Here is a 14584-nt window from a genome sequence, read left to right on the forward strand (position 1 = left end):
TATGCCAAGATGAGTAAATGTGACTTCTTTATGAAGGAGATCATTTACTTAGGACACAAGATTTCTTCTGAAGGTATTAGCATTGATCTGGATCGTATCTAGAAGGTTTTAGAATGGCCTATCCCTCAGATTGTGAAACAACTTCGTTCTTTCCTAGGATTTACGGTATTTCTTCGGAAGTCTGTGCGTGATTATTCACATATCACGGCACCCCTGACAAACATATTGAAAGGTCGTGGGCGCAGGTCTACTCAGCCGATCCCTTGGAATAATGCAATGAACAACGCTTTTGAAACCTTGAAGTTTTCTATCAAGGAAGCACCCGTTCTTGCATTACCCGATCCTACTCGGCCTTATGTTTTAGAGGCCGATGCGAGTGATTATGCGATTGGGGCAGCTCTATTCCAAGAGGGCAGACCCGTAGCTTTCGAGAGTAAGAAGCTAGACGACACTCAATATCGTTGGCCCACACTCGAGAAGGAACTTTATGCTGTAGTGTATGCTCTTAAGGTTTGGAGACACTACTTGTATGGTTCAAAGTTCCTTGTATTGACTGATCATCAGTCAATTAAGTATGTGTGTGATGGATCAGAATTGAGGGGAAGGAAAGCTAGATGGGCAGAATTAATGCAGGATTTTGATTTCGAAATACGTTATCGTAAGGGTTCGTTGAATAGTGTGGCGGATGCCTTAAGTCGAGTTAAGTTTGTAAATGCTCTGTCATTTACGGAAATATCCTCAGACCTATTTCAATCCTTGAGAGGGCTATACGCAACTGATAGTCATTTCAGTTCTTATTGGTAGAGAGTCCAGGATGGGAGCTCCATGGTTGACCAGGACTCAGGGATTGTGCCACCTACGGTACAGGCGGCGGGAGGTCAGTGGATGATTAGGAACGGCTTGCTGTTCCGGAATGAAAAGATTTGTGTGCCTGATGTTCTGGACCTTAAATCCAAGATTCTCTGGGAGTGTCATGATGCTCCTAGTGCTGGATATCCGGGTATACATAGGACTCTGTCTCTTGTGAAGCATACCTTTTATTGGCCTAAGATGCGTGCATTTATTGAGAACTATGTAGTAGGTTGCCGGGTTTGTCAGGTTACTAAGGCAGAACGCCTTAGAAGCGCGGGCTTATTACAACCATTACAGATTCCAGGTAATAAATGGGAAAGTATTTCCATGGATTTTATTACTGGTTTGCCTCGAACGCGCAAGGGTCATGACTCCATTTGGGTCATAGTCGAGCGTTTGACAAAAATGGCTAGATTCCTACCTACTAGAACAACTATTTCAGCTGTTCAGCTGGCTCACGAGTTTGTGGACCACTTGTTTAAGCTGTATGGTTTGCCATCTGACATAGTTAGTGACAGGGACTCAAAGTTTACAAGTAACTTTTGGACACTTGTATTTGAGAAGTTAGAAACTACTCTACTCTAAGTATGAGTTCCTCGGATCATGCACATTCTGATGGCAGTACAGAGAAGGTCAACCAGTTGGTTGAAGACATGCTTCGGGCATATGTATCTAAGAGACAGTCTTCATGGGAAGATTATCTACCTATGATTGAATTTGCTTACAACAGTGCAAATAATTCTAGTACTGGTTACAGTCCTTTTATGCTCATGTACGGGTTTCAACCTAAGTCACCAGTTATGGTTGGGTTAAAAGGAATTCAAAATGATGCTACTAAGAACTTCTTGCAAGACATGCAGGAAATGTTGCAGTTTGCCAAGGAGTCTATTAGAAGTGCTCAAGATCGGGACAGATTTTATGCTAATAGACATCGTTCACCTAGAGAGTTCTCTGAAGGAACGATGGTATATTTGCGAATTCCGAAGGAATCCAAGAGCCTAAGTACTGGTTTGGTTCCGAAATTATCCCCAAGATACTGTGGTCCTTTCAAGGTCATTACAAGAATTGGACCAGTTGCATATCGACTAGAATTGCCTCCTGATGTTAAGGTACATCCAGTCTTTCATGTCAGTAGACTGAAAGAAGTTTTGGGTGCGGATGATCAACTTGTTTCTCCTCACGAGATAATAGAACTTACAGATTTGACTTTTATTCCCCACGAACCTGAGTGTATTCTTGAATTTCGTGACAGACAGATTCGTAATCGATCTATCACGGAATACAAGATCAAGTGGAAGGATCGTGTTGAGGAGGATGCAACAGGGAGACATTACAAAACCTCCAAAGAACATTTCCGGGTTTTTTAGCGAACTCAGGAGTGAGTTCTTAGAGGAGGGGGAGTATGTCATGTGCCTGACGTGTACTAGGTACACAGAACTAGCTCAGGTTAGCCTCGGGAGGCTTAGAGCTAGGCAGGCTTGATTCTCGGGTTGAGTGGCAAGGGTACGAACTATTTATAGGTCTTCGCGCTATTTTTGGCGCTCGGGGCCCGAGTCTATAAAAGGGGCCCAGGGGGTTCAGTTCTCAGTGTGCAGTTGGGAGCAAGTTTCGTTCCCAGGTGCCAAGTCTGATCCTGGATTGAGTCGCGGACGCGCGCCTGCATCTTAGCGTAGCCCAAGGCCCAGTGGCAGATCCAGGGCTTCACAGCGCCACCTGGTGGTATGGGACACCAGGCTGGTTTGGATATGATTGGGAGTTCGTGCCAGTAGCTCAGCTCGTGGCTCGGAGGGGACATCTCCTGATTCGGGATCACATCCCGTAGATGTCATGGTTGGGTGGTGAGCAGCCTGCTCAGATCTCACGTGGTGTGTGGTTGTTTTGCAGATCAGGGGTTTCAGGAGTGCTGGGATGTGTCACAAAGGAGCTTTTAATAATTCTCCTCATTAAGGTCTTCGAGGTCAGCTACCTCTGTCAGCAACTCAGCCTCCTTGGAGAGTTCATCATCAACACCAGAACCATCATGCTATAGGCATCGAATGCCTTTGCAATTAAGTCTACCCTTCAGTCTGTCTGGGAGGTCTTCACCTTCCATTCTCTATTATCTGAAAACAGTTGGAGAAACACAAGGATGCCCAAAGCTACCGCTCGGTTCTTTCTCATGACGTTACTTGTCCAGTTGGTGGAAGACATCCACCTCTGCACACCTTAATCTAAACTTTCAATTCATGCTCCAGCCGGTGTTGCCATATCTCTCATACTCCAATCGGGAGTGTCCTGCCTCATACTCATCATCCCTGGTGATGACGGCTACACCCTCAGCACTCTTATTGAGCAATTCAAGCCGTCCTCCATCTTCACCAAAGACTCTGGATCTGTAGGCTCCTTAGGCCACGCCTTAATGTTGGGTGTTGTCACACCATGTCCTTTATACCTCACCTTAGTGTTGCAATGAACAACCATTAACAAGGCCTCTTTAATTGCCAATCTGCTTTCTTTGACTCAGACTCTTCCTCTTTGGGCTGGTCTGCATTCTTCTTCTTTTTCTAATTTGCCTTCTTCTGCTTGCAAGCCCTCACAAAGTGTCAAGGCTTGTCACAATAGAAACAGTTCTTTTTTTGTTGCCTGTGTTGTCTTAAGAGTCCGGTGCTCATTTGAAGATTATTTGCCAGTCTTTTTCTTGGGTTTTTCCTGTGGTACTCTATTTAGCATTTGTCATGCTGTGAATGCTTCCCATTCTTGGATATGGGCTGCTGGCCCATTTTGTACTGTGGAGCTTCATGCATGAACAATATGTTGGCCAGATTGGTGCCCAAGATTTGGCCATGCTCTAAAATATAATTGATTTTGGGCCTGGATGTCTTCAAGAGAGTGAGGTTGGCAAAGGATTCGAGGAGCACTAGCCATGCTCCTTTATGATAGCCACTTCCTCATGGGGAGACACCTCTAACTTGTCATTCAAAGGATGGGTGTAGGGTCCATCCACGGCTCTATCCTCACCTTTGAGATGCCATGTTGCTGCCACAAAGGCACAATTTCACTGATGAGTAAGCGAATTTGAGTCTCCAACTTAGACATATCTGCCGTACAAGGTGCAAAACTAAAGATGAAAACCAAAATGAGGAAACAAGTACAAAATCTGCTATCTATATGCACCTATGGTCATGATGTAGTCGAGCAATGTAAGTGTGAAAAATCGGAGGTATCAGCGAAGAAAACTGCCTCGACAGCCTGAGAAATAGTGACATTCAGTATTTGGTGCAAGCTACTGGTTCTAGCTACAGCTGACATGTTTTTATTATCTAGAGGGAAGGGCGCTTGGCGGAGGGAGGTGTGTTAAGCCAGCTCAATCCCAACCTTGTGTTGGGTGCCGGGGTTGAAACATGAGCCACTACCCTTTATAACGACACGCTTAAGGGGGAAAGTTGATGTGCCAGCTTGCTCCACCAGTTGGCGATAGGCGAGGGGATGGTGGGGGTGGTAGTGGGCCTTGTAGCTTTTCCGTTGCCTTCATGTTCAGTGGAGAGAAGGTGACATGACGGCTGAAAATCCCTCTTTAGAAATCGACGGGGGGAGGTCGGATAGCTTCACACTATTGAACTACAAACGGCTAAAACTGGAAAGGGGCCCTTGATGCAATGCCTTGTAGAATGTCCTAGTGAACCTTGTAACTCATTGCTGCCTTCCTTTTCAATATTGCATCAAAGCGGAGATGATAGCTGGAAACAGTAGCAACCAAGCAGGAGGTTAGCCCTGCCTTGATGATCTGCAAGCAACCAAGCAGGAGGTGCTTGCTTTGGAATGGCACTCCACTACCTCTTTTACTGTCAGATGAAATAGGGCAGGGTGTCAGTTGGAGAGAAAGCTGTTTAGGGAACTGGGGAACTTGGCAGCTATGTAAGTGTTCCTTCCCCTAGGGGAGGGGGGTGGGGGGTGAGGTTTTGACAGGAACTGGGGAGACCCCTTGCTGCCCTCTTTCTGTGAGTGCCAACCAAGAATGGTGTGCGGGCAGTAAGATCCCATTCCAAGGGCATTGCATCTGGTCACCTTGTCTGCGTTGATTTATGTGTCGGCGCAGAAATTTGCAATGGATGCTTGATGCTGACTGGCTGGAGCTGGAGATGTCTGTATTTGGTGGTTGCACTCAGGCTTGCTTTGGCGACATGATTTCAGCACATGCTGCTTCTAGTTCTTCGAATGCTAAGGTCCAAGTATGTGCGTTATACCCTTTGACCTTATGACTCGTCAGTTGCACATACAGTAGAGTCTCCCGTTTTAATCCTTTCCAAGTTCTGGTTGCTAATTAGATCTAAAATACTGATGGACAAGAATTTTTTGAGTGATTGCTTGACCAAGGCTTACTGACATGTGCCCCAAGGAGTGCCATTTTCTTGACGAGTATCTGTTGATGGACTGCCTAACCAATGCTGATGAGAAGATGGTGAGCCTCTAACGTTTCTCTTTACATGAACTCGTGGCCTTCGGTACTCTTTTAATACACTAGTAACTCAAATTGTTATTATTCGGATTTCTTTCGATATAAGCTGGCATTAGTTTCTCAAAATTTAAAGCAGCTGACCTCACTGTTTGGCTCTGTTTTTGCTTCTTTGATTTTATTCAGTACTTGAATCTATTTCCAAGTGTCTTAAATGTCTATAAATTCTTTCAAGCCTTTGTATACCCAGTCTTTAATTCAGTGCGTACAGAACAAAATTGAAAGCAACAACGTTCATTTCCATTCACCTTTACTTGTGAGCCACCTTCTTCTGAGATTTTTCTTTGGTTTTGAGATGGTAAAGGAAAAGTGGGGTCCTCAAATGTTATTGCTGGTTTTTAAAAAGCAAGGTCTTTGTGCACGTAGAATGTGGTCTGCTGAAAGTTTTTTGGTGGGTTTTTTTTACAGAGGAGACATTCAAATGGCGAAAGATCACTGCAGCTGGGTATATTGTGTGCTCTGCCCTTCTGGTATATACATTTGCGGGAGAAGAGCATCATGAGCAGCATGAAAGACCGGTATAAATAATCTTTGTGACCAAACCTGAAAAATTTGAAGCTCCTCTCTAGCTTTGAGATTCACATTTTAGTTGTAAATTTGAAGATGTTACTTCTGCAAATGTGACATTTCGTCCCTATTTGATGATATGCCTTATAAATTGTAATTGCAATGCCTGACTTCTATGCAGGAGTATTCCTATTTACACATCCGTAACAAGGAGTTTCCATGGGGTCAGCAACTGCTCCCTACTCCCAAGTTTAAAGCCCATTTCCATGTCTGAATTCTTGTGTGTGCCTGTCATGTCTGCAAAATCTTGAAGGTTTTATGGTGCACTTTACTTTCCTGTGCAGGTCCAGATGGACTCTTCGAGAAGCATGACCATTGAGTAATGAAGTAGAGCGGTGAGGCCAGTTTCTTTTGTTGCAATGCTTTACGTCAGAGGGCCCACAGTCTATAACTGGATCACAGTGTAGTCAATTTATCCTGGATTCTAGATTCTGCAAGCTACAGCTGTATGGACCTGAAAGTGGTGGCCTCAAATTTGGAAAACTACAATAGTAGTCCATGCATTTTGGTTTTGCCATACCAATAAAATTAACATGCTACCCGAATTAAATATACGCATATGTTTGAGGCTATATATATGTTATTAAGGCATTTTTTTTGTTTCGATCATAGTGGGTTCAACATCTCTATACCTTGATTTTGGATGGTGTAATCACGGCTAGTTGTAGCTCTACATACAAGCAACCACGTACTGATCCATCTCTTCATAATCATAGCTGTGAGTCTTTTATGGCCTTGAGAGTTGTTACATGGAAAGGGACAACTGGAATTGCCTATAGTGATTATTGACAAGGCAAATTTTTATGAACCAATTACCAAATCCTCAGAAAGGTCTTAGAGTACCTACATATTTTTTGGGATCTTTAGTATTATTGTTATTTTAGCAGCAGCAGCACTAGTAGTTGCCTTTTTTTTTTGGGGGGGGGGGATTGTATGTGCATTAGGAATATGAAGGGTGTCTAAAAGCTATAGATATATACTTGAATACAATGAGACACATTTAAAATTGAATGGAAGATGTTACACGGAGTTTATATGATGAGGCAACTTCTAATGGAACAATTTTTTGGTTCTTTACTATTATTATGAATAGAAGTAATAGTAGTTTTTTTTCCTGTTGTGTGTAAGAGCGTTATGGAATATGAAGGGTGCCTAAGAGCACACAATGAAACACATGTAGACTAGAATGGTAGATGTTACATGGAGTTTCTATGTTTCAAATAGATGGGGGACATGTTAACCGAGGAGCCCACTGTCGCTTGAGGGGAGCTATGATATAAATTTAGGTTGAGCGTGACTCATGATTTTAAATTTACAACTCTAATCTTACATTGATCTCTTGAAAAGCATGTTCACTCATTTTACATTTTATTTTCTTATTCTTTCGCAACTATACTGCGTAGTTGAATCTCAAGATGGGGATTGGTTATAAGTCTCAGAAAGGCCTTAGGGTGAAAAAAATCAAATGCAATAAAAGTTAAGTGGTTTATCCACTAAAGTGGGCATCAACCTCCAAGGCTATTGTTTGAGATGAGAACTACAAAATGAGAAATACATCAAGATCTCTATGGAAGGTATACATAGCCTAGCATAGCTATCAATCAGGATGAGCGCCAAAGATGTGATCCCCGATCGGTGGGCAAGTCGATCAACTATCTTTCATTGTGTGGAACCTCTATATGTTGGCTAGGAGACCAAATTTGCAAATTGGTTGAGGATAGAGAATATGATCTTGGACAATATTGGCTTTGGTGAGGGCTTACATTGTTGAGAAAGAAAGTCGATGATAGGATCTAGCTTGTGCTCAGTAAGGTCAGCATGTTTGGGCCCCTCTTGTTAGAAGTGAAATCCCACAAAAGGGTATATCCCGTAGCAGTGGAAGACTGATAGATAGTCCATGAATTACACACAAAAGTGTTTCACTATGGAATCAAGCTTCATCAACATGTGTACTTCACAACCATTCATGTGTGCAGACTAGCAATAGCCTGCTCTCAAAGACAATATAGAAGCAACTCATATATTTTCTTCCGTCCATAAATTCCACAAGATAAATACCAAAAGGTTCTCCTTTTATATGCATGGCACCTCTAGGTCTCTGAGCTCGTGTGCTCCACTGAGTGTATGTAGACTATCTGTCCAAATGGTCTCTTCCACCTTGTTGTCCGAAAACTTAGCCTAGGTGGGTAGCACCTTGAGCTAAGTCGGCAGCCCTCTGTAGGTGTTCTTAACCTCTTGTGTCAGGCCCAACGATGGTCCTGTGACTGCTCCTTCTGGCTCTTAGTTTGTTGCTCCAAGTGATGTTAAAAGGAGGATTAAGTGTCCCCTTATATAGGGTTCTAGCCTTGACTAAAACCACTGACCCCCCAGGTCTATTGGTCGACCCAGGGGATTTGTTTTAGCCGACGAGGGCTTGGCTCCTTTTCCAACACATGCTAGCTTGGACCAGCCCAACTAGGCCACACCTTTTCTCCTTGCTTTGGGCTACCCCCATCCCTTGTGTAGGGCTCCAAACCAGGTCCTCTTGTTGTGCAATTACTTCGTGTTGGTCCAGCCTCTGTTTTGGCTCGTGCCAATCCCGTATAGCCATGTGAAACTCCTCTGTTTTGTTCGTACAATTGCTATAGTAGGTCCATACCTTGGCTGGCGTTAGTTGACTTGTCCATGCAGACTTTGTGAGGTGTTGGCCATTTTAGCAACCCGCTCTCTCTCTTTCCCTTTGTCCTATGGTTCACCACCCCCATCGCACACCTCATTTGGGTGCTCCTCTCTCTTCCTCTTCAGTCTTCGAGAGGTAGCTAGCAAGTGCCACCATCACTCAAGTTGTCTATCTGCACCAAGGTGGAGAGATGAACACACAAAGGGGGGAGAGAGAGAGAGAGAGAGAGAGAGAGAGAGAGAGATGTGTTACTGTCTTTGGGAGGCCTTGCGGGCCTATGAGACAAAGTACAATATCAAAGTAACTCATACAAGCCTCTATGGGCTGAGGCAAAGGGCTCACTAAGGCCCTTTGGTGAGTAGTATCTATGATAGAGGCCAACACAATGATCTTGGAAGTGAATCAGCTGGGAGAGGCCCAAAACCATATCCCTCCTGAGACAATGATACTATCCTCAGATCTAATAATAAATTAGGCAGGCACACAAGAAATGCTCCTCTAAATGGGACGAGACTCGTATCTATCTGATGGTAATCCTCGGGGCGTGTGAGACTCATTTATCCTCCAGATACTAGGGTCTGATAATCACTTCATTCTTTGATACTCTCAAGAAATGGTCGCAGTAGAATTGGATCTTGGTAGGGAACTCCTAGTCCCCTCCCCAAGTCCGTGATTATGGAGATGGAGTATGTCCAACTGTATAATACTGTTGATCTCAACCATATAATAATGTTGATCTCATCTCGTGGGACCAAGGGTTGAGGGGCATCCAAGCTGTATTGAAGGGGGGGAAGATGGTCCTTCTAAATACCCTAGATGTCAAACGATTTGGATATGTGTGCGTTCCAGGCTATACAGACCCCATTCTCAACTATTTGTATAGATGAATCCAATGCCAACTAATTAGTAGTCTCTCTCTAGGAAAAGCCCGTCCTATGAAGATCATTGACCGTTTGGAAGATGGCATCAACTTGGTCTGGTGTCATGGCGAACTCTGCCTGCACGATCGAGTGGGGGACTAAGGACTTACTTTGAAGCATCCTGGACCCCATAATCACCTGCAACCTCTCAAAACGCCGCCAACCTCAATATTCTCCCTCTACATATAAGGCCTAGACCCTGTGAAAATAAGTGACCATTTGGAAGATGGCATCAACCTGGAGTGGCATCATGACGGACTCTGCCTTCTTGCATGATCGGATGGGGGACTGAGGGCTTACTCCAAATCATCCTGGATCCCATAATCACTTGCAGCCTCTCGAAACACTTCCACTCAATCGTTGATCGGTCACTCTCCCATAAGGGTGCTACATATATGGTTTTCGGTCTCACCAGCGTGTCAAATAGCAAGCCCTTCGTCAGGAGGTCCTAGAAGTATGCTTGAAGGCAATGTCGCTCTAGTCGAGCTAGAGCTCCCTGTCCTCATGTAAGTCGTGCCCTTGTTGCATGCATGGGTCATTGTGAAGATTGGCCTTGCGAAGATTGCCCCTAGATAACTACATGAAAAATATATACAATCTCCACTTGCTCTCCTATGTAAGTGAAGATTTACTACCTGTGAGGTGTTGAAAGTCATAACGTTGGGTTTGCCAAGGTTGACAGATCTCTCTCTTTATGAAACACCTCTAGGGCCTGTAATTGTCACTGTAAGTCTATTGTTGAAGAGGATAGAAGGACTATGTCATATGCATACAACAATATTTGTATCATCAAATCAACTAGCCGTGATCCCTCACCTCCTAGGTGGTTAATGAAAGTTGTGATCTCATCAATATAGAGCCCAAATAATGTTGGTGAGAGCGGACATCCCTACTTCACTCCTGTCGTGCTCTCAACCTAGTCTGGCAGGTCATGCACTCTTCCTCTGGCTGACTCATACAAGCTCATCACACCCAAATCATGACTCTTGGGATTTGCATCTCCTGAAGTTGCCTAATCATGCAAGATCGTGGGACTGTGTCAAAGGCCTTCCGAAAGTCTACAAAGCAAGCGCAGACTTCCATGGATCTCGATCTCACCTCCTCACCGACTGTCCCTCATGGGGTGAAGATATGATCAAGTATGGAATGGTGTCTCCTAAACCTAGCCTATCCCAATGCCTGTACTTGCATGTCTCTGTGTAGGAGGTCTTCTCTCTCTCTAGTACAGACCCATAAATCTTGGCCAGTGTATGACCAATCATGACAGTGTGGTAGTTCCCAGTATCCATGAGAGTGTGTGAGTTTCTAGTATCCATGGGATCGTTTGCTTTGTCAATTAGTACAATGCTGTTGTATTCCAAGCATGGGGAAATCCGTGGCATACAACACGATTGAGCATTTGTGCTAGGATCGGGGGACTATAAAGTCGTGTACTCGTGTCACAAAAGCCGAAGAACCCAATAGGTAGTCCAAAGTGCTAGTGCCTCCTCCATGTCAGAAGCAAGTAAGCCCTCTAGATAGTGGCCATATCTGAAGACTGTTATATATGATCAGGCCATGTATTGCTTCCATCTCTAGTAGATGTATAACTTATCTTGTCACATGCGGAGCATCATTTGAGTGTCTTGCAATCCCGAGATCTGCTGGGTCCATTTGAGGGGGTCTGCCTCACCATTTAATAGTCCCACTTATTTGTTCTCAGTGCATATACGTTGAACTCACCTAAGAGGAGGACCTCTCCTTTCCTAGAGAACTTCCATGATGTCCTCATAGATCATCTTGTATGGGTTGCAACCCTCTGTGGTGACCTCATGTACATAGGATGATGTGTCCCATGGGAAATGACATACTGCAATGAAGATCAGTTGCGTGTTCGATAATTGAATGTGTACCCACATATTTCTTACGTGCTTCTCCTTTTGTATCACAAAGATGAGCAGTCTTAGATGTGATTGAAAGAGAACTCCTACTCCTCCACGCACACGCACACGCACGCACATAGAGAGAGAGAGAGAGAGAGAGAGAGAGAGCGAGAATTATATAAATATATATCAATTGTACTGTTGGATTCCTACCATCATATCATACTTAACAATATATTTTGATCTTCAATGCCTTGGTTGTTGTGCATGTGCTACTAGAAATTTTTTCTAATTTTTGTGAACCTTTCCATTTCCATGGTTTTCCTTCTAGATGCCTCATTTTCCTAGGGAAAAGTTCTTTTGATTTATCCATCGTAAGATAGACTCAAGTAGATCTGAATAGGCATTATGAATGTAAAATAATGGATTGTAGGAAGTCTTCACAAGGACCTAATACATCATTATGCATAATGTAGCTATCCTATAGACCCTATTGGAATAACTAAAAGACTCTATTAGAATATCTTGTAGCTATCCTATAGACCCTATTGGAATATCTTTTGGTGGAAAAGAGATCAAATGGAATTCATGCCTTCACATGCAATTTGCAAGGGTTATAATGTTTTGAGAATAATCTTCAGCATATGGTGCATTCTTTGAGGGCATATGACTTTCATAATTTACCTATCCATAACTTTTTAAGGGCATAGGACTTCCATCATTTACCTATCCAAAACTTGCTTGCCAAACATTCATTGAAAAGTGTGTCAAAGATGCAATGTGAAATCTACCCTCTTGTAATTGGTTGTAGGTCACTTTTATTTTTGGTTGTAGATCACAATACTATTTTAGATGCGTGATGTTTCCCGCATCATTTCATGGATCTACCACATTGGACTATAGATGAGCCATCATTAGTTAATTGTACATACATCACTGAAATTTGAAGCATTGTACCATGATATTATTGTGGCGTTTAATATGATTACATTGATTTCATATGAAGGTATTGTTGGAGTAGCAAGAAAGATTCAGCAAGTGAAGCAAAAGAGAGTGTTTATTCAAGAGAGATAGGCCCAATATATAGGCTCTAGTTATATCCAGTAGTGACATCATATGTGAGCTCAGTAGAGCATCTAGATCCACAAATCTCTCAATCAGTTCCATGATTCTCTCAATTACAAAACACACACCTAGATTCACTCAATCACACCTACTGACACCTATCTAGGCACACCATGTGTTCACACACTCACAACCTTAGACTTAGGACTCTAGATCCCATTACATCAATTTGTCCTTCATTCCCCCCTGCAAATTGATGACCTCAACCCTAGCAGTAGTCCATGGGAAACTTCATGGCTTGCCCACCTCTAGTGGCAACACACATGATCCACAACCTAGTACTCACTCTAGTTGCATCAGTAGTAGACTCATTTGGAAATTGGGTATCCTCATCCCAACATGATGTCACTCTGACTTTGGTTTGTTGGTTTACAATTGGGAGATAGACAATGACTATGCATGGGAATACCCTTAGATCCAACAAGCAATAAAAGGTCTATTGATGGAGAAGACCTACAACCAAGCTTGGGCAAAGAAAAGCGTCAGGTCGCCATAGCTAAGAGCTTTAATCTTGACTAGTTTTTCTATCAATACGCTTTAGATAGTGGACCATTGGCCTTCAAAATTCATCAACAGCTTCCTAATAAGGTCGTACAACAGCAGCTCATAGCATTTGAGCAATGGTGACTCCAGTAGGCTCAATTTGAAGAAATGGCACAGAATGGAGCAAGGAGTAGCACGGGCTATAGACGCTTTATTTTTTCAATTCCTCCCAGCTGAAAGTGCACCCCAATAGGGGAACTTACAGCTGAAAGGGTAGGTGCAATGGTTTAGAGATGAAGGAGAACAAGCACTTAGAAATTTCATGGGAAGAAGGAGAAGAAAAGCTTCAAAAACCTTCATGGTGAAGAAGATGATATGGCACTCAAGGAGGTCTCAAGGAGAGTGAACCAATGCTTTGATACCACATGTTGGAGTAGCAAGAAATATTTAGCAAGTGAAGCAAAAGAGAGTGTTTATTCAAGAGAGATAGGCCCAATATATAGGCTCTAGTTACATCCAGTACTAGTGACATCATATTTTCCTTAGTAGAGCATCTAGATCCACAAATCTCTCAATCAATTCCATGATTCTCTCAATCACACACCACACACCTAGATTCACTCAATCACACCTACTGACACCTATCCAGGCACACCATGTGTTCACACACTTACAACCTTAGACCTTAGGACTCTAGATGCCATTACATTAATTTGTCCTTTAGGAATCTTTTTTATAGTAAAGAATACCCATTTCTTTGACTTAACTTGCATAGCTTACTTGTCGGTGTCATGACGAGTCACTATCTGTTCAATAGCCACGTTAGCCCCCACGAAGTGTTCATCCCCATTAGCAAAGGGTGGATCTTGATGTAACTTAGTCATTGAAGATGTACTTATAAATGAAATGGAAACGATATATGAGCAGGCTTGTCTGATCTTTGAACATTCTTTGTAGTCACTATGTATTTTCTGGTGGATATGCCAGATACCATAGAGTTTGAGGGCATTGAACAAACTTCTCCTTCACGACAAGTGACTCAAGAAGTTCCAATCATTTTACTAGTGCTAGTCACGACAATAAGTAAGGCTCTGATTTGGTGCAATCCAACATCCACATCGCAAATCTCACGGCCCATTTGATGTTTAGGCAAGTCTTTAGTCTGAGACATGATTCACGGGTCAGACCAAAACCTTTCTAAGGCGCTATTGATGAAGATGTGTATATTTAGCTAGATCCCTTCTTATAACCTGGTCGAGTATCACCATTGGTCAGATTTGCTTAGAAGGTAGAAGAAATTAAGCCATCCTTCCACGATTTAGTTGTAGCTTGGTACCATCAGCTGGATGAGAACATGAAACACTCATGCTCACACCTGCACAATGCTCTCACGCTGGCTTTTTGGAACACAGTCTCACGATCAAAGATGTACTGATCTAGCTATAGGACTTAAAAGAAATTCCAATTTGGCATCAAGATGATGCATCTTTTGTTGATGGTCGATCCAATTATGGCAGAGGACCTCAAGCTATTCTTTCTTTCTCCAAGATTGCATTCAGAAGTGTCTCAGTGAACACAAGATTAGGGACCCTCAAGGAAGCGTCATTGATCACTCAATGAATCA

General features: G+C 43.0%; 1 protein-coding gene across 2 annotated transcripts in view; it reads left to right on the top strand.

The window, feature by feature from the left end:
• Positions 1–6647, top strand: part of LOC147901487 (cytochrome c oxidase-like protein) — a 33232-nt gene extending 26585 nt beyond the window's left edge. The window contains exons 2-4 of one of the 2 annotated variants that reach the window (XM_087375157.1): positions 5753–5862; positions 6033–6090; positions 6208–6647. In XM_087375157.1, the coding sequence (XP_087231283.1) occupies positions 5753–5862; positions 6033–6090; positions 6208–6230 (191 nt within the window). In that variant the 3' untranslated portion in view covers positions 6231–6647. Of the gene's footprint in view, positions 1–5752; positions 5863–6032; positions 6091–6195 lie in introns of both variants that reach the window. The other variant, XM_087375158.1, reaches the window with a different exon arrangement.
• The last annotated feature ends 7937 nt before the right edge of the window (positions 6648–14584 follow it).

This window comes from Dipteris shenzhenensis, chromosome 5, assembly GCF_047967505.1.
Source record: "Dipteris shenzhenensis isolate YYH24624 ecotype China chromosome 5, Dip_SZ_1.0, whole genome shotgun sequence".
Taxonomy (NCBI): domain Eukaryota; kingdom Viridiplantae; phylum Streptophyta; class Polypodiopsida; order Gleicheniales; family Dipteridaceae; genus Dipteris; species Dipteris shenzhenensis.